This window comes from Alligator sinensis, unplaced genomic scaffold (genome assembly GCF_000455745.1).
Source record: "Alligator sinensis unplaced genomic scaffold, ASM45574v1 scaffold421_1, whole genome shotgun sequence".
NCBI classification, from domain to species: Eukaryota; Metazoa; Chordata; order Crocodylia; family Alligatoridae; genus Alligator; species Alligator sinensis.
This window is the reverse complement of record NW_005841871.1, coordinates 3,540,408-3,566,234: the sequence shown is the minus strand read 5'-3', so window position 1 is coordinate 3,566,234 and position 25,827 is coordinate 3,540,408. Positions and strand designations below refer to the sequence as shown.

At 45.2% G+C, this 25,827-nt stretch overlaps 1 protein-coding gene across 1 annotated transcript in view; it reads left to right on the top strand.

Moving 5' to 3' along the window:
• The first annotated feature begins 7,621 nt into the window (after window positions 1-7,621).
• WFS1 (wolframin ER transmembrane glycoprotein) overlaps window positions 7,622-25,827 on the top strand; it is a 39,557-nt gene continuing 21,351 nt past the window's right edge. Inside the window, exons 1-2 of the mRNA XM_025195354.1 lie at window positions 7,622-7,966; window positions 9,750-9,953. Of these exons, the coding sequence (XP_025051139.1) occupies window positions 9,755-9,953 (199 nt within the window). The 5' untranslated portion in view covers window positions 7,622-7,966; window positions 9,750-9,754. The remainder of the gene's footprint in view (window positions 7,967-9,749; window positions 9,954-25,827) is intronic.

Below are 25,827 nucleotides of genomic sequence, written 5' to 3'. Positions count from 1 at the left end.
GGGGGGGGGGGGGTGTGCGCGGATCCTTTTTGGTTCCTACAGATGACCAGAAAAACCCTAGGGCATAGGATTATCAAACATGCCAAGTTGCTTTTGTCGCATTCAAGGAATTTTCTGGTGGGACAAATTTGCCCACGCTGAGGTCTTAGAACATGCCAGCATTCTGAGCATCCATTCTCTTCTTAGTTAGCATTGGAGAATGAATGATAGTCATGTACCCAAGGATCTCTTGTATGGAGAACTTACAGAAAGACCAAGCAGGTATCCTTGTCTCTATTTCAAAGATGCTTGCAAGAGAGATATGAAGACAATAAACATTAAGCCAAATAATTGTGAGAAGACTGCTGAGGATTGAGGCAAACAATGTTCGTTGGGTAAATCTGATATCTTTTATTACACCAATTCAAATATCTGAAGACAATTCTTTTTTGTAAGCTTTTCAGCACAAACACCCTTCGTCAGGCTGAGGAAGCATCTGCAGTTGGTCTGTGCTTTTCCTGGATTAAAGAAAGAGTAAAGAGGCCAGAGGCTGGTATGCATGCAAGAAAGGCAGTCAGTGAGAATGTAAGCAGGAGTCAATGGGTGAGAGACAGGTGGGGGAGAGAGGTGGGAATGAGTGTAGCTGGTAAATCATGGAGAGGTACCTGAGGAGTCATATGTTAGGCAGGTTATAATGTGTCATAAATTCAATGTCTATATTTAGTCCATGATTTTTTGTATGCAGTAGGTTTTTGAAGAGAAGTGCATAGGCTCCTCTGTGAAAAGTGTTTTGTAAATTCCCTTTGAGGATTAGAACTGAGAGATTGGAGAGAGAGGGGTCTTCTTACGAGAAATGTGCCCCCACCGGTAATTGGGTATTCTTGTCTTTAATAGATTTCCGGTGTGCGTTCATTCTGGTATGCAGTTGTTGTTTGGTCTCTCCTACATATTTTCTATCAGGGCATTTGGTGCATTGGATGAGATATATTACATTTCTGGAGGTGCAGCTGTAAGATCCAGGAATGTTGATAGTTGTGGTGTGGGGTATAGTAATTGTGGAGAGATATGTTGGTAGGTTTTACATTTCTTGTCAGGGCATGGTCTGGATCCATTTGGTGTGTTTTGGGCCTTAGGAAGTTTGCTTCTGGTGATGCAGCTAGTGAGGTTCGGTGCTTGTTTCAATTGGATGGGTGGTTCTGAGAAGATCTCTTTAAGAACTGGGTCTTCTTCTAGTATAGGTTGCAATTGTTTGAGGATAGGTTCCAAGGAGGGATAATATGTCATAACCAGTGGTATGTGATTTATGGGGGTGTTCATTCTGTACTGTACCAATTCTTCATGTGGTATATTGGTGACTCTTTCAAAAGTGCGATCTCTCTCTGGAGGAGTGCCCTTGTTGAGAGATTTGTGAGGTGACGATCCTGGGTGTTCTCCTCAGTGCAAATTCAGTGGTATCAGAGGGCTTGGCTGTACATTACAGCTTTTTTGGTGTGTTTAGGGTGATTGCTGGTTCTGTGCAGATATGTATGTTGGTCTGTGGGTTTCTTGCATATTGTGATCTATATTTTACCATTTTGGATAGTGATTGTCGTGTCTAAAACGGAAATGTTGGTGCTGGAGTATTCAAGAGATAATTTGATGGAGGGGTGTTGGTTGTTGAATTTCTGATGGAAATCAATCACAGGTTGCAGGTTTTCAGTTCAAATGACAAAGATGTCCTCGATATATCTTAAGTATAGCAAGGGTTTGATGGTGCAGTCCTTGATGAATTCTTTTTTTCAGGTGGCTCAAAAAAAGTTTGGTCTACCGTAGGGCCATTTTGGTGCCCGTAGCTCTGCCTATGGTCTGGAGGAAGTGTTGGTTATTGAAAGCAAAGTTGTATGTGTGAGGATGAAGTGTATAAGGTCAGTAATATCTTTGGGTCTGTACTCTGACTTGTCATCTTGTTCTTGTAGGTATGTAAGGCAGGCTTGGATGCCATCCTGGTGTGGGATGTTCATATATAAGTTGGTAACATCCATGGTGGCTAGGAAGGTGTTGCTGGGAAGGTGGTCTATTTTTTAAATTTTCTGTAGAACGTCTGTTGTGTCCTGGATAAAACTCACTCTTTGGGTGACAAGTGCTGCAGGACCAGCTTTTGCCGTGATCTGGGTTCAGGGTTGAAGTTGGAGCTGCAGCAACTGCCCCCCTCAGTCATGCCTCTGGCTCTGTTCAGGCCCAGGGCATGGAGCACAATGGCTCCAGCCCTTACCTAACCATGCAGCAGAGATTGCAGCAGAAGCAGCTCCAACCCCAGGCCCAGCTCCAACCTGTTTGTAGAGCTGAGGATTGGACCAGAACTGCAGGTATTGGAAGCCACAGGCATCATGGGGTGGGGCTGGCACATGAGGGTGGGGGCACAGGGAGCAGGCACCATGGGGGAGAGGGGTGCTAGCAACAGAGGGAGCAAGTGGTGGGGGGTATGGGGCAAGGTGCTGGGTCAGGCCACTTGCCTCCCTGTTGTTGCTTGCCTCATTGCAGCAGTGAGAGGAGATGTTTTATGACAAGCCTCCAGATAATTAGATTCCATAAATAGCAAATTATAGCAAATTTTATAAGTTTTCCATGTGTGGAATCTTATTATTAGGAGGTTATCTTCAATTCAAAGTCATCTTGGATTTGGATAAATACGGTAATTGTTCCCCAGTGAAGTTCCCTTTGTGGCAAAAGTGCTGCTGCATGTGGTCAAAACTGCCTTTATTTTGGCAAAGCAGTGTCTCCAATTTGTCTCATGGCTGAGCCGAACTGGGATTAAAAAATTAGACATCCCTGCATCTAAGTCGAAAAATTAGACATCACTGCATCCCTGGGGCAGGGGGCAGTCTGAGGGGCCCACACCATGATGTGGCTTCTTTTTCCTCTGTTTCTAAAGGGCCAACTTAATTCAGGAGTGATTTAATTCAGGCTGTGACTCTGGATCTTATAAAGCACCTAAATTGTAGAAAAAGGCAGTTTTTCAGACCTACTCCTCTCTTTAGCATTTCTTGGGCGCACCCCTCACTGAGCCTGCTTGTTGTTATGAATGCTATGTCTAAGCATCTAACTTGCTCCATGCCTTGTATACGGAGCTTAAGCACTCAACCAGGGGCTGCGAATTTCACTTCTGAAGCCAGACAGCCAAAAGTTAGCATGGTAATACTGAGCACTGTGGGTTTAGCTGCCAGCAACTTTTTCTACCTGATAAGATGTGATTATTTCAAAATACTTCACTACTGTAGTGAAACAGATGGCGTGAGTACCTAGCTGTAGACATTCCAGGAGAAGCCAGAGCCAGCCTTAGGGGAAAATGGCACCCTGGGTGACCTTGTATTTTGGTGCCCCCTGTCCAGTGCCTCCTCTCCAGCACCCCCCTCAACCAGCGCTGTGTGTGTGGGTTGTATGCATGGGGTGAGTTGCGGGGTGGCTGTGAGGAGTGTGTGTGTGTGTATGTATGAGTATAGGAGGTTGTGGGGGAGGCCGGGTGTGGCAAGGGAGGGTGGGGTGCCAGAGGCACACGTGTCCCTAAGGCTGCAAGTGGCAGGAAACCCAATAGGCCAGGGGCAGGCAAAATATGGTCCACAGGCCAGATCCAGCCTGCCAGGCTATTCTATCTGGCCCATGGGGCACCTACAAAGTTTAGGAAATTAATATTTACATGCTCTGGGATTCCTGTCAAAGGTGACAGGCGACAGGGGCAGTAGGACCCGGGGGAAGCTGGGAGGAGTCAGGTGGGAGCTCACCCCCCCCCGCCCCAGCCCCTCCCTCCCTCGCCCCCTACTTCCCAGAAGTCTCTGCCTGTGGCAGCTTTCCCTGCACATGGCTGGTCCGGCACCACATGGGCCCCGGCTGCATCACCCGACTGTGGGAGCAGGGGTGTGATGGTACTCCGAGGCCAGGAGGGGGGGGGTGTGCAATGAAGGAGGGGGAGAGAAAGAGCAATGATGCAAGCACACAGTCTGTGTGTGTGTGTGTGTGTGTGTAGTGAGGTAAGCACATACTGTGTGTGTGTGTGTAATGAGGCAAGCACAATGTGCACGTCTGTGTATAGTGAGGCAAGCACAGTGTGTGTGTGTGTGTGTGTGTGTGCGCACGCACGCGTGTGTGTAGTGAGGCAAGCACAGCACGTGTGTGTTCGTAGGGCAAGTCCAAGCACCCCCACCATACACATGCACCCACACAATCCTCACACTGCCATACACACAGACCCCCACACCCCTTCACACAGCTCAGCCACCCTTCCCCCACGCACACATCTCCCCACAAACCCCATCCCCCACACCCCACATATCCACACACACCCACCCTACCATACCTATCCACCCCAACACACCCACACCCTTTCCCACATACCCACAGCCCCCCACAAATCTATACCTACCTCCATGCCCCCCACAGTTTCCAAAATTAAGACTTCATTTTAAGCTATTGTGCAATCATCTCTATGTACACTACACAAACACATGTAAATCAGGACAAAAAGATTTTTTGATATCAAATTAATTAATGTTGTAGATGTTTGATTTTTACAATATACTTTGGTATTTTTCTGGTTCTGAGATGGCAAAACCCCTTGCTTAAAGGAATACTTCTAAGGGCAAGGGGAGGGATTTCTGGTGGCAAAGGTCGGGGGTTAGGGGGCGGGACTTCTGGTCCCAAGATGGCAACCAGGGGGCAGGGCACCTGTCAAGGGGCAGGGCTACCCATGCAGCCCTTGACAGCTTGCCATAACTTGGTAAGCGGCCCTCCGCCCTGAATAATTGCCTGCCCTGCCATAGTCTATTGCAGGGCAGCGCATGTCTGCTCAACCGAGATGATGGCCTGGTGCTGGGTGGCAGAGGCTTGGCACAGGGCAGCAGGAAGGGCAGGTAGGTGGGCAGCAGGCAGGCTTGCCCACACAGGAAACCCAGCACCATCAGCAGAGTGCTGCCACCCACAGCAGCCCAGCTGCCCAAGCCCTTACCTGTGGCACTGGTGGCAGTGGTTGGGGAGGACTACAACTCAGCCTCCAACCACAGCAGGTCAGTGATGGTGAAGCCTTTGACGTACAAGCTGGGACCACCCGTCCATGTTGCCTTCTTATTGGGTATTGCTGCTTTGCCTTTGGCCTGGCCCTTGGCACCCTCCTCCTGGACTGTCATGCTGTCTGGCAGCACCTGCCACCATCACCTGTGGGATTTTTATCCCACTTTCCCAATTGGCTGACTCTGATCAACTCTGAGTGCAGATGGAGGGGGTGGGCCCCACTGCCCAGCCCCTGGGATTAGTTGTCACTGACGTACCCCAATGGCTCTCACCAGGCATGAGCAGCAGGGCAGGGCAGGGCATGTGCCGCCTCCTAACTATGGAGACCTGGGCAGTCGCCCACACCACTTAGCCCTGAGACCAGCTCTGGGAGAAGAGAACTATTACAAGAACTATCTATATAAGTCCAGGTGTTTCTTTGAGGGGCAAGGATTTCTCAGAGTGCTATCTTTTATTGGACCAACTATGTAGTTGGGATAATGTTAGACAAGCTTTCAAATACACGACATTCTTCCTCAGGTTCCTGCTGTTGTTCTGCAGTGAAAGGCTCCTTGGTGCCAAAAGTTCTGCTGCATGCGGCCAAAACTGCCATTATCTTGGCAAATCAGAGCGTCTCCAATTTATCTCATGGCTGAGCCAAACTGGGATTAAAAAACTTAGAAAACTCTGCATCCAAGTCTCTTGAGGGCTCAGCACCATGCTGTAGCCGAGATCTGAAGATGAAAGTCTTGCGTTCGAAAGCTTATCTAACTTTATCCCAACTACATAGTTGGTCCAATTCAAGATATCGCTTTAAAGGCCTTGTTTAAAGGCTATTTATTTTAGGTGACTTGTGGAGCTCTTAACCCCAGGACTGTCCACACATTAACACCTGAAATTAGCTTTAAACACACTTTAAGCATCTTAATGTTATGCCACACCAGGGCAGGTTTATCCCAGATCGTGTTCCATTAATGCAGGGGCGGGCAATTATTTCAGCTGGAGGGCCACTTAACGAGTTTTGGTGAGCTGTCGAGGGCCACAAGGGTAGCCCCACCCCTTGACAGGTGTCCCGACCCCTGGCCACCATCTTGGGACCAGAAGTCCCGCCTCCTAGCCCCCTAATCTTTGCCACCATAAGGCCCTCCCCTTGCCCCCCAGAAATACTCCTTTTGGGAGTGGGTGTTGCCATCTTAGAACTGGGGGGAAAAAATCAAATCATATACTTAAGAAAATCAAACATCTATTATAACTTATTTTAATTGTATTTAAAAAAATATTTTGTCCTGATATATGTCCATTTGCATAGTGTAGCTAGAGGCAATTGCATAATAGCTCAAAATAGTCTTACTCTTGTATATTGTGTATGGTGCCGTGTGGGTGTGGAGGGGTGTGGGTGCAGGGCATGTGGTTGGGGTGGGGATGTGCGGGTGTGTGTGTAGGTATGGTGAGGGATGGGAGTGTGTGTTGGAGCTATGGGTATATTTGGGGGGCATGGAAGGGTGTGGATGTGTGCGTGGGTATGATGGGGTCAGGGGTGTGGGAGTGGGTGTGGGTATGTGTTGTGGGTACAGTTGGGGGAGGGTATAGGAACGTGTGTTGGCGGGGGAGGTCCTCAGAGTCCCTGGAGTGTGCAAGTCCCTGAAGCTGCATGTGGTGGCAGTGAGCAGGGCCAGCCCTTGGCCCCATAGTGCGCAGCTCTCTCCCCGTGTGCATTGCTGGCCTGAGCTGTGCCTGTGCCGGGCACGAGCACCCTGACCTCCCCTTCTGCTGCTGCATGCCATGGGGGGCTCCCTTCCCCCCACCCTCCCTCACCCCACAACCTATCCCCCACAACCCCCATCGACATATACACCCCCCCAACATACCCTGTGCCCCCGACACAGCCCTCCAGATGCACGCTACAGAAGAGCGACACTTCGTTTTGGAGTCATTACGCAATCCCTTCTCTAGACAGTACACAATCACAAGTCATGACACATTATTTTCTGTAATAAAATTAAACTACATTACAGTGGGTGTTTGACTTCTAGCGTACGACTTGGGGTTTTTTTTAATCTGGTTTTAAGATGGCAACCCTCCCCCACCCCAGGGCGGGTATTGGAAGGCGGGCAGCAAGGGGAGGGCCTTCTGGGGGCAAAGGTCAGGAGTTAGGGGCACGCCTTGTGGTCCCAAAGTGGTGACCGGGGGCTGGGGTCACCTGTGGGCCTAGCTCGCCTGCAATACTTGCCCGCCCCAGGGTCTGCCCAGCAGGGTACAGGCAGCGGGCACGGCCGGGAGCGGCGGCAGGAACCCGGGTCGGGGCCGGATGGGTCCCTAGGAGCTGGGGCAGCAGCCCCGCTCTGCTCCTCTGCCCGCGGCAGCCCCCACGGCCGCCCCCCGGTCCCAAATCCCAGTTGATTGACACCGGCTTTAATTCACTTCCCCTCGATTTACATTCCTTGTCCTTACGCTACCAGCGCGGGGCTGCACTCCTCCCCCCTTGCTTTCCACCTCCCATTGCAGCCCCCACCCCAAGGGCCCCGCCCCGGCCGCTGGGGGCGGGGCCTGGGCCGGGAGCGCGGGGCTGGACCGGGCGCTCCCCGGCGCGGGCTGCAGCTCCTCCGAGGTCCTGCCGGCCTGGGTGAGTGCCCCTGCCCCTGCCCCAACCGGGCGCTTATGAACAATGTTATTATTACAGTCCCAGGCTGCGCAGGGCTCCCGGCCCCGCGCTTCTCTCCCAGCGTTGTCCTGCCTGTTGTTGTTGTTGCCGCCGGTGCCGGTGCGGCCCTCGCGCACAGTCCGCCGAGTCCTTTCGCTTTTCTGCATCCTGCCGCGTCGGGCCAGGGTGCTGCTCGCCGCGGCGGGGGGGCCTGCGTCTCTCGTGCAGCCCGTGTTGCCATGAGGTTGCTTTTTTTCTCGTGGGGGAAGCACGGGAAAACCCGCCCGGCTTGAGGAGGACCCGACTCCCCTTGTGCGAAGTTTTGAGGTTTGGATTCGCGTCAAGTGCTACCTTCATGTCAGCTTTTCTCATAAGGGGTTTTTCTCTTTCTCCTGTGCCTTGACTAGGATTAACATGTGTCAGGTTTACTTTCTTTTTACTCTTTGGCTAAAGGTGGTTGAAGAGAAGTTTCTCCTCCCTTTCTTTTGCAATAAAGAATTGAGAGGAAGGAAAATCCAAGTTCATGGTGGCCAGAGAGGGGGATTCTTTCTCTCTGTCCTCGAGGCTGTCAAGGACGCCGTTTTGTCCTCTGCAAAGTAGCAGGGGTCCAGCTGCAAGAGAACTTGTGACTTAATGACAGTTAAAAATACTCCTGATGTTTTACTGGGGAAGCATTTTAATCACTGCATTTTTCCTATGCAGATTTTGTAGTACTGTCTAGATGTCTATGAAACACAATGTTAAGTAGCTTCCATCATTAAAATATTTCCTTGATAAAGATAATAGAGAAGGTAAATTGTCTAATTAGTAAGAATGTGTTCCTTGCAAGATACTAGCCTTGAAGACAAGGTTCACTTTTTGTAACCAGTTATGACCGGAGTGATAACTCTGAAAGCAAAATGTAAATAGACTGAATTATTGAAATACGTATTGGTGTCTGAGACTTGACTACATAGTTAGCTTCTTCTTGTGTACAACAGCCATGGCTATTTTTCCTGAAAATCCAGGATGAGAAAAAATAGTTTCATGGGCCGAATGTACCAAGCCAAAGCTTGTTGAGCTCTCCTGTCAAATCACGCTTTAAATGTAGACATAACCCACTGAGCTGCTTGCTTTCAGTTCTGGAAAACCGAAATTTGAACTAACCCATGTGATTCTTTTTTTCTAAGCCTTTTACAGAACATCAATGACCTCTTGCTACACAGGGCAGTTTGCAAGAGGAATTCAGGACTTCATTCCTGCCCCCCATGTCTTTCAAAATGCAACTAACACTTTGTTAAATAGTGTTTCAGAGAGGCACTTGTTTGGGGGTGGAGGGAGGATGACTGGAAAGTGCCCATTTGTGGTTAAATGACTCCATATAAATCTGAGTTCTCTGGTCACAAGTTTGAGGGTGGATTTTTTTTTCCCCAGTCATCTCAGAGGCACTTCTCAAAACATGCAACACATTCCTTTCGCAAATAGGATATGGGGACTGGGGAACTGCGTCTGTGTGCAGGTTGTCATGATACTGCGTTTGCCTTGGAGGAGATTTGATGCTTCTCTTGTGTTGTTTGTTTTCACATCTGCCTTTCAGCAGTTGCTACTCCCTTGTCTTCCAATCTCCTGCCGCTGTGTGCAGTAAATCCATTGGGCCAAAGTAGGGTGCAGGCCTTTGTTACCAGCAGGAAGTGTTTATAAGTATTATGTACTGAAGTACAGTGCAGTAGGAACTAAGTCCTGACCTTGCTAATAATGCTAGCACACAAGTAGCACATTTGAGTTCAGAGGGTCTGCTCGTGTGCCTAATATTTGCAGGATTGTGGCTCTGTGTCTTATCTTTCATGTGTTGCTTTATGACTTAACTCTGATTGGAGCTAAAGCACGATAGCTGTTCCTGAGTAGCATTTACTCCATGGATAAGTTTCCAAAATAAACCTGTTTAAGAAGTTCTGTGTATAAACACGTCCTCAGCTGATTGGCAATGAATCTCACTGTGGTACAGGTTCACACATCTATATAAGTAGATATCGATGAGAGTGTATAGTCTGGTTTTATGTAACATGCTTGTCGTGTATTTATTCATGTTCTGATGTTTTTATTAACCATACATTTTCTGCTTTGCTTGCAGCTGAAATGGAATCAGGTCCTGATCCTTCTTCAAGTCCTTCTCACCAGCAGCCGCAGCATGGAAGGTCCCAGCTAAATGCAGCTGCTTCTGTGGACCGTAACGAGAGTAGTAGGATACATGGGGCACCTTCAGGAGATTCGATGTCAACATTTTCCCCTTCAACTTCCAGCTATTCCAACAGCAGAGAGAGAGTGGAAAGAGGTGGTAAGTATGAAATGCTAAATATGTCCAAGACTTGCTTATTCCAAACATCAGTAAATTAAAGGACAGTCAATTTTGACAAATAAATCCCTTTGTGAATCTTTAATCTGCTCTTGTAAAAGATGAAAGAGAAGAGGATTTTTTTTCTGCTTATTTTTTTGCACAACTTTTATTTTCCTTCTGTAGTATGTCAACCAATTTTGTGTGTACAGGACAACAAAAAGAGGAAGATTTTCTTTTTTATCCAAGTCATAAACATGGTAAGGGGATACAAGAGCAGTGTATCCTAGAAGCTGCCATCCCAGCAGCTCTCTTTTTTTTTTTTTTTTTTCCCCTCATGTAGACTAGATTGCATGTTGACCAAAAGTATCTAATAATCTGAATTTTTTATAAACCATTACATTTTAAATGAACAAAGAGCAGAATCTGAGTGCCTAGGTAGGATTGTAGGAAGTTTGTTCTAGAGTTCATGATAATTTCTAAAAATCAAAATTTAAATGGCATGAAGAAAACCTAATAAGTTGTTGAAGTTGGTGAATGGTACTAGCTGTATATACTGCTCTGTTGACTAAAGCCAGTTTAGACCAGTGCTCTGAACTCCTGAATTCAGGTTTTAAATTTACTCTGGAATCCCATACATACAAAAAATGTTGATGTTCCAGGCCTAACGAGTATACCACATTTTAGCTCTTTTTTTAAATGTAGGCCCTGGTTCTGCATATACTTCTGCATACATGTGCTTAACTTGAATGAAAGTAGCCTTGTTGAAGTCTGAAATTACTCAAGGGCCTTAAAATTAAATAAATGTTGGTTTTCAGTTTCTTTCTTTCTTTCTTTCTTTCTTTCTTTCTTTCAAGGAGAACCGCAGTCCTATGAATAGGGTTTTTTTTTAATTTTTGGTTTTTGGTTTGGCACAGGTGGAAAAATCTGAAATTGGAAAGATGTGTATTAATAGCCCCTACCTCCCAAAATGTTATGTTATAGAGGTACTTACAGCTCTTGTACAAGGTTTAATATGCACAATAACAAAAATTAGAAGTCCATGCCCCAAAAGTTTATAATCTAAGTATCTTCCCTAACTTCCCATTTGGGCAAGCGTTTAACAAAAAACCTAGGCTGGGAAGTTGTTTAGGTGGTTTCTGTGTTTATGTTGATAATGTAGTTGCCTTTTAAGTTTTTTGCTTTTTTACTCATTCTCCTGTTTTATAACTTATTCTCTTCTCTTATTGTTAGCTGCCCTGAGCCTTTGCTGGAAAGGGCAAATAAATCAGTGCGTTTTGGTTTTTTTGCCTACCGCATGCCCAGAATAGATATGCAGCCTATTTTAGACAAGACAGAATGAAGAGAGAAACATTTTTCCAGAGCTACAGCTACACAGAGCAGGGAGAGAGCCTAATTTTCAGCTCACTCACCCTCCCCTCCCTGCTCAGACAAAGGCTACAGTTTTAACCCTTTCACAGCTGAACCGTTAGCTGCTTTTGGCTGCTCAGCCAAAAGCTGAAATTGTTGCTGAAGACTGGACTTCACACGGACAGATTTAGGATTTTGAAAAGAGCTCAAAACAGTTTTCAAAGCTATTAAAAAGGAAAAGGGAGACCAGGAAGAGCTAACAGACAGCAAAATTGCCAAAGAAATATGTAGGTGAATTGATGTAGAATTTGAGAAATATAGCCCAACTGTCAATCCGCTGCTATTTTATATAGATGATGTTGGCAGGTATATTGTCTCTTTCCGGCTAATGTGGAAAGGATTTTTTTATTTGGTATAAAAATCTAGCTTTTTAATCCTTTTCCTCAGTGGTATGTCTTTTCAAGTCTTTTCACTTGTTGACCATATATTATTTAATTAAACAATGAAAATTGTTTGTTGGTTGTTGGTTTTCTGTTGTTTTTTTTAACAGTGGTGTTACATTTTTTTGAATGTGTCTTTTGGTCTTGTATTTTGAGAGCAAATTGAAGAAACAGTATCTCTTATTTTTATCATTCATGACTTTTTTTTCTTGGTCATACAAGGAGTATGGAAATTGACATGCTCTGACAGCCTTCTGCGTCACGTGTGTCAGTGCTACCGTGCATCTCCACACTGAAAAAATGGCAGTGGAGCGCTTTGAAATAAAACACGTTCGATGAGCTTTAGGTCGAATTGCCCCATCACCATTTTTTTTCAGTGTGGGAATGCTGATACACGTGACACAAGGGTGCTTTTAATTAGTGCAGCTTACTAATTAAAGCACCCGGTGCTGCGTTCCATGGCACGTGTAAAATTGTGTCCAGGCATATATTTGTCAATAACCTCTAGTCACTACATTAGATTATCCTGCCAAATAAAACATAGCTAAAATTTACAACATATTGTTAAAAGTACAGACCACTGTCAGCTGATCTACGACTCGGGCAATCTCATACAATATTCTCAGTTCTACAGATTAATAATGAAGTAATTAAGTCATAATATTTATTTAATTAAAAACTTAATTTGAGAAGGAAAGAGGAATGTATAGTGGCTGTTTAAGAGTTCTCTCTTGAAACACTCAATGTGTATGTGATAGTATGGCATAAACCTCCTGGCACTGGTTTGAGGTCATATAAATAACTTTTGTGTCTCTGTCACTTACGTTTGTACTGATAAAGCTTTATGTGTACTGATAAAGCTTTATATGCCATGGTGTCTTTCTTCCCATCTCCATTGTCAGTTTATATTTAAGGGTATATTGTTCTCAAATAAATGCTGAGAGAATTCTGTTTGTTCTGAATAACATGTTCTCTTTGATCTAAAGCAGTGCTTCTCAAAGTGGTGGTCCATGGGCCGGTGCCGGTCCGCGTGCCACCAGTGGCCAGTTCTCAGCGAGTTGCCAGGAAAGAAAAAAATATATTTTCAGAAGCATAACATTGATATGTCATAGCACCACAGTTTGTACATTCCAACACTCCAGGTGACGTCGCGTCGTGCGAGGTGAGGAAAGAGAAAGAAACAGCTGGTCGCGCATTTGTGTAGCGCTGTTACACGCAGGTGCTGCCACCGGCTGAACTGGGCACCGGTCCCTGGCCCACTGGAAAAAAATTGCTGGTCCACTACATCAGATAGTTTGAGAAGCACTGATCTAAAGTGTGAACCACTGAGGTGCTTAGAACTGTCTTTGACCTACTGAAGTGACCTGGAACAAAGGACTGAAAGTGCACTTCTGAGCAGTTGAGTTCAGACCTTGCACGTGCTTATCTTCCAGTAAGCCAGTAGGACTTCTGCTTATATATGCCAAAGGATTTTACATGTACAGTTCTTCAGCCCATCTCTTATTTTGCTGCTAGGGAATTGGTTTGCTTTCTATATGTTTTTAAATAGTTTATTCCAACAGTGGGTGATAACAATAGCATCATGAAGTAGACCTGATTTGAATGTAAACCCTAATGTGCAATTGGGAAAGATGAAGCAAACCTGCGACCGGTTTATAGATAGAGTTTTAAATGGAACAAACTTGATTTTCATCTGTTTGCTGCCTTCCTTTTTGTTTTCTTGGACGAGGTATTTAGCAGAACTTGCAGGTTTGTTGGAATCTGTGAGCACTTCTGCGATAGCCTATCTGTGTGCTTGGATGAATGCACACACACACATGCTCCCTGCAGAGAGTTATTAGATTTTCTGGAGAGCATCTGCAGAAATAAATTACCAATATTCGTGTATGCATTAAGAATGGGAGGAATGGCATTAATTGAATATTCAAAACCAGAATAGTTTATCTTTGGGTTGAGCTAGGATGGGCTTTTAGAGGACATTTGTCAGTGAATTATGTGCCTATACCTTTAATTAGGGCTTCTGGAGCTTGGAATCAGTGAATCATCTCCATACATGCTGGTAACTCACAGGAGTGCTAGAATGATTTAAGAAAATCTGGGCATTATTCAGAAAAGGAGGATGCAGTGAAAGTACTCAGTAGCTAAGAGAACATGCAAGTTGACCAGTAGGATCAATATGCACTGTTCTGACCATTGACAACTTGCAGAGGGTGGCTTGTGAAGATGGCAGACTTACACGCATCTAAATCCACTGTTACAGTATGACTGATCCTCAAAACTGCAGCTCAGCTGTATTTAACACTGCAGGCACCAATTTTCCTTCCTTTGGGTTATTTTGTGCATGCAACGCAGTAGTGTTAAATAGTTGATCAGATGCCAGCTCAACTTGAAGCCCCAAAACTGGATTTTCAAACTGGATGAAACAAATGTTCTACTGCCTGTAAAGCTTGTTCATAGATGTTTACCAAAGATGAATATGACAAAGGATATTTGGGAACACTGAGAGAATACATTTTTCTGGGTGGTTAAAACAGTTAACAGAGGGTGCAGGAGATCTGAGGTGTACCTTTCATATAAATAAGTAAATATTTAATTAGAGGCGTAACCTGAGCCTTTGCCACTAGGCTAAAGTGTTAGACACGTTCTCTGGTCTAATGAAGATTTAATTCTGACAAAGTGGAACAGCTTATTTAGGAGGGACTGAGAAATTCAGCCCAGAATAAGCTATAGCCTAGTGGTTGGGCACTTGCTGAAATATGGTTCAAGTGCTGTTCCAAGTCATGCAGAACACTGTTTTAAGCCTGGATCTCTTACATCCTAGGTGACTACCATAAACGCTGGGCTTTTGGCTAGTCTAGGACACTTATCTTCCTTGTGGTTCCTGTGAACCTAACTGTCTAGCTGGTAGAGTGTTCTCTACTAAAGATTCTTGTCTGATACCCTCCCCATCAGTGGTAGGGAAGATAGAAGAACAAATCCCAAGTTCCTTAAGAAATTCAGGGTATGGTGTGCATATTCCCATGCATACGAACAAAAGGCGTAGCTAATATCAGCATCGTGCTTTGACCAGTCAGCAGGATCGGAGAGGAAAAGGTCGGGAAAGGGATTTAGAAAGAGTAATATTTTGACAGGGAGATGTGCATGTGTTGCAGTGTTTCAGGAGAGAGCTCTTTGATTTATGAATGTAATGGTGTTTTCTCTACTTGCTGTTAAAAATGCACTTTGGATATTCTAGTCCAGGAATCCTGAAGCATTGTATAAAATCTTCCTGTTAATTTAACCATTACACATAATGTTCTAACTTAATGCATTCAGTTTAGAGTTTTATATGTACTTAAAGAGCTATTGTTGTTTTGTGTATTTTACAGGAGAGGAACTTTATACATTGTGACTCAGGACTTGTAAATATTTTAGCTGGAATTTTATGTTATTTGTACTTCTCAGAACACTATTCAATAAAACCAAATGGAAATCTCTATAAGAACAGATGTTTTTAGCTTGTTAACAGTTCAGGTTTCAAAGAGACTTCTTGTTAAAGCTCTAGTCTAATGTTTAATGTAGCATCTGTACTTAATGTATTCAAACTAAACACAGTTTACTAGTTTTCTCAAGGCAAGTTCTGGGGCATAGTCCTACTGCAGAGGAATACAGTAGCAGTCATTTTCCCAGTGCTGCTGCTATCAGAGGAATTCTTATGCTTTCAATTTCAGTGGCAGTATAACTGAGCAGCATGTATTTGTGTGCGACCATTTTGCCCCCTCTGGGCTTTTATATCCTTTATAAGCTGATAGCTAACATGCATAATCACGTAGATTGCTTTGATTAGGCACTGAAAATTTGGCAACTGGTCACAGGTCCAAATAGATAGGGTAGGAGTCAATAGAAAAGAGCTAGGTGACTCCAAAGGCTATTTTAGAGTACTTAAAGGTATATGGCACCAGGAAATGCTAAACACAGGGATATATCTGGAGTCCTACCTCTCTTTGGGCACTGACAGATGTTCAGCTCTCCACTGTAACTCATGGTGCTTCACAGACAGGGCGATGAGTTACAGCAACTTCCCCACCCCTTCCCCCTGACCCAACAGACATTTGTTTTTTGGCCGAGGGAGGGGATCGAGCTCTACTTTGGAGCCAGTCCAGGGGAGAGAGGCTGTGTGTCTGCACGGAGCCTCCCCCCTGCCCTGTCCTGCCCTCCCCGCCTCCACAGGATAGGAAGGGGGATGGCAGAGGGGAGGGAGCTCAGGTCTGAGGTTTGCCCAGCCTGCGCTGTTAGGCAGGAGGGGGAGAGGGGGCAGGCGGATTGGATAAGCTGGACAAATGCCAGACCAGAGTGCCCTCTCCCACCCCCTCTTTCATCCTGCAGACAGCATCAGGGGCAGGGTGGGGTGGGCTGCATCAGCCCAGCCCTGTTCGCGCAGAGGGACTGACAGAAGTTAGATGAAGGCACTCCACTTCGGAGAGCCTTCATCTGAACCCTCATTAAATGTGGGTTAACTTGTCATGCTATTGGGCACTTTTGAAGTGCTTTGCAGCCATGCACTTCTATCAAGTCATGGCTGTAGAGTGCTTTCAAGGGGCTGGGCACAAATATAATTTCTGTCAGTGCGCTTTGAGACTTAGATACCTGACTCAAGTTGTGAAGTAGGTGCCTCTGTTCACTTGGAATCCAGAGCATTTCACCCCTCTTCTGAGGCTTCTCATCCCTGGTTCCTGTGCTGTGTCTAATATTAGGCAGTCATTGATTACCAAACAGAAATAGTCTTAAAGTAGACACTAATACCTAGGTCTCCCTCCTCCCAGCTAAGTGCCAGAACAACAAGCCCATAGCAATCAGACTCCCACTTTCTTGCTGTGCTCTCTCCTTCACTTAGATGTTCCTTTCTGCACAGTGGCTCAGCTTCAACAAGAAGGTACCTTCCTCCAGGCCTGTTGGTAGTCTGGTGGTTCAGGTACAAAGGTGACAAATATGGATTTGAATCTCCTTAGACTGAGAGAGGCCTAAAATCTAGGTCTAGTTCTTGGGCAAGTGCTTTAACTGTTAGGCACTTATGCCAGAAGTCACCATTATCCGTTGTTGGGTTTTTTTTTGAATGACAGTGGTTATGCTTGCTGTACTTCTTACCAACCTCAATGCTGTCTGTAAGCTAGGTATTCTCTTGGAGTACCCAGTGGATCAGGGCCCTCTGAAGACAGGCATGTTTTTGGTTCCTACACACCTCTGTTCTAGATTTTCGTGCATCTTAGCCAGCTCTCAGTTGCCTAGGCACATACAGAAGCCCAAGTATGGGTTCCTAAGGATCTTAGCAGTGCGATAAGGAGGCACCAAATGAATTTGGATGCATAATGAGTTTTGTAGTCATGGCATCCATACTGCTCTGGACTTCTCTTTGGAACTTAAGGGTGCCTATAAATGTGCACCGATGCATTCACATTAGAGTGCATCAGAGTAGACTTGATCAAGTGAGTTGCTGGAATGTTTTAATTAGAGTGCTCCAGCATGTCTCACCATCACGCTTATTAAATGTCCTGTGTTTCAAAATGGCTGTAGGGGCACTTTAACTAAAGCTCATTGAATGAGCTTTAGTTAAAGCACCTGCATAGCCATTTTGAAGCACAGGATGCTTAACACACGTGATGGTGAGGTGATTTAATTAGAACAGCTCTCCAGCAACTGCTCTAATTAAAATAACCTCCCCCTCCAGCCCCAGCCATGTCTATAACCACCCTAAGTGCTTATATTCCTGTTTAGTCACTGCTGGGACTGATGTGGATTTTGCACTAAATTACTGGATTTGATAGGTTTACTTTTACAATAAGAAAGAATGAATCCTTCCAATTAAGGGGTTTTGTATTTTTTTTTTTGGTTTGTCTTTTTTTAATTCCTCTGATGTTATTTATGAGGTTATGCTAGATCAGGGATGGCCACCTATGGCTTCCAGGTGCAAAGAGGACCAGTCTGTCCCTCTAAAGGCTTGATTTGCCGCAGGAGGTTAAGTGGGAGCTGCACCATGCTGTCCATCCCCTCCATAGTGCTCCCTTTCACTGTGGAGCCTGATCCTTTACCCTGTATGCACTTATCCTCGCTGCTGAGGAGATGGAGATCAGTGGCAAGGCTAAGCTCAGGCAACTAGCTACTCCAGGGTAGGCAGAGACTTCTGGCGGGGGCCTGATTGCAAAGAGCAGCCCACAGTGGCAAAAGGCTGCTAACCCTTGCACTATATCTTTATGGTTCTCTCTAGCTTTAATCAGTGAGTATATGTGGAGAATGTAAGACTTCTGTCACAAACATTTATTACAGTATTTTTAACTGTTTGTCTTTTGTAATTGGTGTAATGACTTATGATCAAGAAATTACCAAAATTATTATTTTTTTAATTAATGTTTTAGATTATATCAAAGACTTGCTTAGCTAGTATGTAAAGACCAAGAGCTTTGGTAAGAAGTATTTCTGATCGAGGAACAGCATAATTTTTTATAAATAATTCTTTCACATAATTATTTATAACTGACTTCAAATGTTCATTGTAAAACAGTAGCTATACTAGAAAGAAATATCATTAGAATAGTGCATTTTTATTCCACTTTAAAATAATTAATTTCCCTACTATCACTATTTAACTTTTCCACCTACGTGTTTTTTACTATTCTCATGATTTACTCTCATTTTTGTGGAAGTGTGGAATTTTGTGGGGGTGTGGAAGTTGCTTTTTTTTTTTTTTTTTTTTTTTTTTTTTTTTTTTTTTTTTTTTTTTTTTTTTTTTTTTTTTTTTTTTTTTTTTTTTTTTTTTTTTTTTTTTTTTTTTTTTTTTTTTTTTTTTTTTTTTTTTTTTTTTTTTTTTTTTTTTTTTTTTTTTTTTTTTTTTTTTTTTTTTTTTTTTTTTTTTTTTTTTTTTTTTTTTTTTTTTTTTTTTTTTTTTTTTTTTTTTTTTTTTTTTTTTTTTTTTTTTTTTTCAGTTAATGGGACTTGATGATTCATAATTGTGGTGATTAACATCAACACAAAACATTACTGCTCCTGGAAAAGGCATGGTTTTACTCCTGGCCCCTAGTGGCCCAGTAGGTGTGTTCCACATGACCACATCAGAATATGGACTGTCTAACAACACTCCTCATGCAAACACTTCATTCACAGTAACAGTTGCATTTGCCCAACAAGTTGAAATAGTGCCTTAATGGTCAGACTAGCTATAGCTCTCATAATAGAAAAAGCTTTTATTTCTATCTGTATTTATCAGTACATTAAGCAGTGCCTATTCAACTGCATTCCTTTTGCTTTGTATTGGCAAATAAATGCCTCAGTAAACTTAGGAAGAATTTGAGTTTGCCCATATTAAATAAAGAGTTTACAAAATTGTAATCGTTGCATGATTGTAGATAATCTTACTTATTCCAATAACATGGGGCTGAAGTTGTAAACATGCAGTACAGTGTTATTATATTACAGCATTAGAGGTGCCCCCATATATCAGTCCATATCATATCAGCACCGATAAAAGGAAAATTGACATTATTGGCAATCAGCTTTTTTAGGCCAGTGTAGCCAATAATGTCACCGATACATGCTGTGTGCATGTGCGCAGCCACCATGTACGTAGTCAGGAATGCAGCCCATTATCTTGGAGAGCAGCATCCGGCTGATAAGTATGTGGAGGGGAGAAGGGGCATGGGGGGAGCAGATCAAGGCCCCCATGGTGAGGGAGACAGTAGGGTCAGGGCAGGGGCAGGTGCTGCCCAGCCAGGGCGGAGCAGAGCTGCAGGTGGCTCAGCAGGGTGGGGGGTTGCAGGTCCCGACTGCTTCGTGTACCCCCTGGAGAGTCATGGGGAGCATGTGCACGCTGGATTTGTGCATGGAGTGAGGGCGGCTGCCCTTTGGAGCCTCTTCCTGGTGGGGGGGGCTGGGATGGACTGTGCTTGGGGCAGGGGCAGGGAGGGTGGCAGCAGCACTGGGAGGGGGGCTACCATGAATTTTGGGGTGGCCATAGCCCACCGCATACCCTCCTCCCAGCACTGCTGCTGCCCACCCTGACCTCCCTGAGCGCAGCCTCAGTCCAGCTCCCATGCCAGGAAGAGGTCCCAAGCCCACAGTGGGCAGCCCACCCTCACCCGCACAAATATGGGGGTCACATGCCCGCCATGCCTCCCGTGGGGGTGCACGTAGTGGTTGGAAACAGCCTCTTTCCCCACCTGCCACACCCTCCCAGATTAGCCACCCTAGGCTGGGCCCCACCCCAGCTAGGTAGCACCTGCCTGCCCCCACCCCACTCACTCCCTCACTCCCTCACTGTGGGGGCCTTGATCTGCCCCACACCCCTTCTCCCCCACAGACTTACCAGCTGGATGCTGCTCTCCAAGATGCCAGACTGCATATCAGCTATTGGATCAATATTGGCCGATAGGCCTGGTTAATATTCGGCCATCGGTATTGGCCAAAAAAATCTTTATCAGTGCACCCCTATACAGCATATACGACAAAAGCTCTGTTATGCAGCACCCATGGGGAATGGGAGGTGCCAGATAACCAGATATGCCGGTTACCTGAATGGTGCGCCGCTGCCTCTCCCTGGCATCACTGTGCCGGAGGACAGGGAAGGGGGCCCCGTGCAGGCTACTTTACCCCAGGCTGGTGGCCACTTCTGGTTTCACTTTTGCCACGTTGACTGGAATGCCAGTTAATGAAGCGTGCCAGTTTCTAAGGTGCTGGATAATACGGCTTTTAGTGTATCACTTATTACACACACACACACACTGTATAGACCTTATTTTGCAGTGAGATCTGTATTGGTAAACCTCTGCTCATGCAAAGTTCATTGAAATGACTGAGTCTTTGAGTAGATATAAGGCTTATACCCTTGTATACTGACTGCTAGCAGTCTCAAGGTTAAAGCAAGTAAAACAGAAAAAATGTTTTGCAAAAATATTGTTGCCATCTCTGATGAGATTCTTTGTGTACGTGCTATCCTAGTTCTGTGTAGGAGCAAAGCATGTATAGGAACAGAACGCCTAAGATCTGCTTTTAAATGTAACATCAGTTCTTTTAAATACTTCACTCCTACATAAGCACTACACAGAATAGCAGAGAACTCTTTGCAGCTTGTGGAAAGTTAGTAGGAGTCATTCTCTAGAGGTTCTGAAAGTAGCTCTTTAGAACAGTGAACACTCAGTAGTACAATATGATGACACTTAAAAGCAATTAGAACACTAATTTTTGTTACAAAATGTACAGATCACTTCTTACAAAGCACACTGATAATAGTCTTAATCTGTACCAAAAAGAACCATTTTAAATTACACTTTTGCAGTCTCTAACTCCCCAAAGGAATATATTTCAAATTCCTTCCTTCTATATGTATTTTGTAACTACATTTTCAGAAATACTATTTGTCTAGTGTTTTGTTTTGTTTTGTTTTGTCAGAAATGTTTTTTTTCTCTCTCTCAAATCTGGGTAGAACTGGAAAGGAGGTTCTTCCATAAGTAAAGAAATCTCTGTTCAAGAACTGTAGATCAGTGTGCCCAAAACCGTGGGACTGTCAGAGAATCTCCCTAGGGTGGTGCTTGCTCAGGACCACTGTGGTGGCCTTGTCTGGTCTCTTGAGCATGCCCCCAGAAACCATCCAGGTGTGGTGACTAGAGTAGATTGAGGAGGACCCTTGGCTTCTTTCCACTTTGACACCCTTGGCCTGTCAGCCTCCAACCCTAGCTGGTTGGTTGTTTGGTGGTCCTGACTCAAGAAGCAGGCTTCCAGCTCAGCTTCTGAGAGAGGGACTTTGTCTTACTGGGGAGAACAAATGCAATGAGCAGGACCATCCTGGGGGGGGTGTGGCAAATCGGGGCGACTGCCCTGGGCCCCACGGAGCCAGGCTGGCTTCACTTCTGGCTGTTCGTCGTGCCCCCCACGCTGCACGGACTGTTTTGCCCGAGGCCTTGCACCCTGCTATGCTTGTCTTTAGCAATGAGGCTACCGAAAGGTTGTGGAATATCCATCCTTTAAGGTTTTTAAAGCCTGGTTCAACAAAACCCTGACTGGAATGATCTAGCTGGGGGTGATCCTGCTTTGAGCAGGGCGTTGGATTAGATGACCTCCTAAGGTCCCTTCCAGCCCTAATTTTCTATGATTCTATGGAGAATTCTTTACTCTGCCCAAGACGGACACCGTTCTTTGGGTAATTCTGATATCTTTTATTAGACAGCTCCAAATAGTTGGAAATAGAGGTGCACCAATATATCAGTCCCACATCACATCAGCCCTGATTATAAGGAAAATCGAGAATATCAGCAATCAGCTTTTTTTGGCTGATGTGGCCGATAATGTCACCGATAAATATCCTGTGCATGTGTGCAGCCACAGCACAGCGTGTAGGCAGCCAGGAGTGCAGCCCAGCAGCGTGGAGAGCAGCTGGGTTCAGCTGGTAAGTTTGTTGTGAGGGAAGAGGCATGGGGGGTGACATATTGATGCCCCAGTGGTGAGGAAGGTAGTGGGGCTGGGGCGGGGGCAGGCACTTCACAGCTGGGGCAGAACATGGGACAGAGCTGCGAGGGGCTCGTCCAGGGGGAGGAGTAGCTCCCACCACTGCACGCACCTTGGGAGGGCATGGAGGCCATGTGCCCCCAGGTGTGTGCGCGGGGCAAGGGCAGGCTGCCACTTTGGGCTGAGGCCAGGGCTTTTCCCACTGGGGGCTGGGGCTGTGCTTGGGGTGGGTGGTGGTGGGGTTGGTATGGGGAGTGTGGGGCAACAGTGAATTTTGGGGTGGCTGCAGCCCCGCCACTATAGCCTCCCTTCCAGCACCACCGTCTCAGTGCCAGCCCGCAGCAGTAGCCTGCCCTAGCCCTGTGTGCAGATCCAGAGGCACACGTCCCCCATACTGTTCTGGGGTGCATGCAGTGCCAGGGGCTGTTCCCCTCCCCTCATGCCCCCTGGATGAGTCCCTTGTGGCTCTGTCCCGTGCCCCTGCCCCACTCCCTCCCTCACCGCGGGGACCTCAATCTGCCCAGATGTATGGATATGAACCTTCCTGATTTCTTATTTTTCATTGGCTATGCCTGTTTAATGTAAAAATGTGAAAGCAAGTACAGAAATTTTGTTTCATGTTTTACCATTTAAAATCTTTTTTTCCAAACGGATTTGCTCCTCCTCCCCCTGAAAGTCCTTGTCACTTTCTCCTCTGAGCCCACATCAGTGCCTGTAGTCGTGATGATAGAAAATGTGTATGCCTCACAGGTTTCCTTCATATACTTTGTGTGGGTGTCACCTAAAGCATAAATCTTTTGTTCAATAGCATCATTTTCCATGTGGTTTTAACATTCACTTGTAAAACCTATAATTTCTTTAAAACTTATCTTCTGTAATGACTATTTTGTCTTCCTTACTGCTTCCCTGCTTCCTGTCTGAGAAGCTGCCTTAGTTTCCAAGTTGATGCTCATATCAAACTGTTTCTTACTGGAGTTTCCATTCTCCAACATCCTGCACTGCTTGACTTCTGTGTGTGTGTAACCATAATACATTTACTTAATCTGTACAAGAGTGTGACTCCATCTAGTAGTTGACCCCAACAATATTACAACCTACCCCTTTTTCATAGCAATAGAAGTTGCGCTTTGACTCAGCTGGTAGAAGCTTGTGATTTTTGGTTTGGGGTCCTCTGCTTCGCTCTGTGGCACGTCAAGGCACTTTTCCTAATGCAGTACCTGTGAGTGTCTATACACATGCTCTGGGATGGAGGGGGGCAGGAGGCTTTAATTAGAGCAGCTCCAAGAGCCGCTCTGATTAAAGCACCCACAGTGCATGTGTATTCAGCATCCTGTGCTTCAAAATAGCAGTGGGCGTGCTTGAGCTAAAGCTTGTTCAATGAGCTTTAGTTCAAGCACCCCCACTGCCATTTTGAAGCATGGGGATGCTGAATAGATGTGACAAGCAGGCTGCTCAAGCATGTTAATTAACACGCTCCAGCCAACTCAATTAATCAAGTCTGCTCCAATGTGTGCCAATTAACAGAGCTGCTCTAATTAAAGCGCCTGCAGCGTTACATGTATGCAGCGTCCCACACTTCAGAATGGTGGCAGGGGTGCTTTAACTAAAGCTCCTTCAACGAGCTTTAGTTAAAGCGGCCCTGCCACCATTTTGAAACTCAAGGACACTGAATACACGTGATGCAGAGACTGCTGGAGCACACTAATTAGTACACTTCAGCAGACTCGATTACTAGAGTCTGTTCCAACCCATGCTAATTAGCACGCATCAAAGCAGAGCTCTGTCATTTGTATAGGTGCCCAGTGTGCATAAAGCTTATCAGAGTCTAGATTTGGCTCACAGGAATCCCTACGGTTTGGTTCTGGACTGTCTGGCTTGTGTGGCCAAATAAGTGTGACAGCCTTGCTTTAAAGTCTGTTTCGTGCCACAATGTAATTGTTTGTAAATCTATTTGCTTAAAAGAACAGTGCAAAGCATGGCTAAACTGATGGATGTGACTCTAGTAAACCTAGTTGTTATGACTAGTTCACAATTCCCAGCAAATAGGAAGAGCAAGCTACAGTCTGGAACATGACTGGGAATTTTGATAATGATAATTATTTTTATTTTCAGGAGTAGGTTAGACAGACACTTGACTGGGATGGTTTAGTCGGGGATGATCTTGCCTTGAGCCTCTGGTGAACTAGATGGTCTCATGAGGTCCCTTCAGCCCTACTTTCCTAAGATCTGGTTTCATATATTGAAAACTGAACCACAGAGGGCCTGAATGAGTTTCCAAAGGTAGCTGTGCAGAGCCACAGTTTAGCAATGCCTCCCCAAGTTCCAGGTATTTTTCCTGTTCTTCCTGCTTGCTTTGTGTCTTATTTTATGTGCATGTTGCAAGTTCACATTTGCATGTCTTCACTTGCACCCTGTCCCTTGAATGACTAGCTCTTGCAAACTCTAAATAACTGATAACTTTATCTGTTACTATGGTAACTGATAAATGTGTCTGTTGTTTCTACATGTTTATAGCCAGTAAACAGCCTGTTTTTAATTGTCATAAAAACGCATGCAGTATCATAAGATGAATGCTCCTCTCTTCTGGAAATTTTTATATTCAAGACGAGGTGAAATTTGACATTAAAAAGACATCATTGTTTTTAGAGAGGCTGGAAACTAAAAGCTTCTTCTTGACAGTATTCCCACTGCTTTACTTTTGTGTGGGAGGAATACGTATCAAGAGGTTTTCTAACTAAACATGTTAAGAAAGGAGAATAAGTTACAAATTGTCACTTAGCCTTTTTAAGGTTGGCATATTTGTTTGTGTGTGGTATTGGTCTTTCCAATCTCAATCTTAATTGATGGAAGCTGCTGTTTGTGTTGCTCAACCTGCTTCTAAAGCACTCAACAATGCTTTTAGCTTCTACGTTTGACTGAGATCCTATGAGGGAGTAAGCTGATATGGCAAGCACCCATCTTGAACCCTTGACACTTAATCATTTCATTCCACTTGCCCTTCAGGCCTGTCTGCTCAGCGTAAGGAAAGATATTGCAAACCCTGATGATACTGATGTTACGCTAATCCTACTTATTAAGACGTTCAACTTTGCTAAATTAGTTTCTCCAATACATCCTTTACACCACTGTCCTGTTACTTCAGAACATGATCAACAAATGTTAAGTAAAGGAAAGTTGAGGCGGATGCACTCCTCTGCTTGACTCTCTCCTTCGTCGGCAGGAAGGCGTGGTCAGCAGAAGCGTCTCCGCGTCGCTAGGCGGGGTTGCCGGAGACGACGCTGCGTCCATGGGCGGAGTCGCTGACCGAACTCTCGCGGGTTCCTCTGAAATTCCACCCTTCTTTTCCGGTTCTTCCACGCGGTCTCCCTCTTGCTCGGCGCCATCTTGGGCTGGCGTTTCAGGATCCCTTCTCTCAGCCGCTTCTTTGACCGCTTGAACAGCCATCTGCAGCTGGGCTTTTAAACTCAAATTCTTATACATTAGATTAGTAATAGTACGAAAAGTTGCACTGGATTCTCCCCCCTTGTCGTACCACAAGGCCACTCTCTCATCTGCGGCGCGTCTTTCCGTCTCTAGATCTTCGCGGAGCTCGGATGGAAGCTCGCAACCCCTTAATCTAG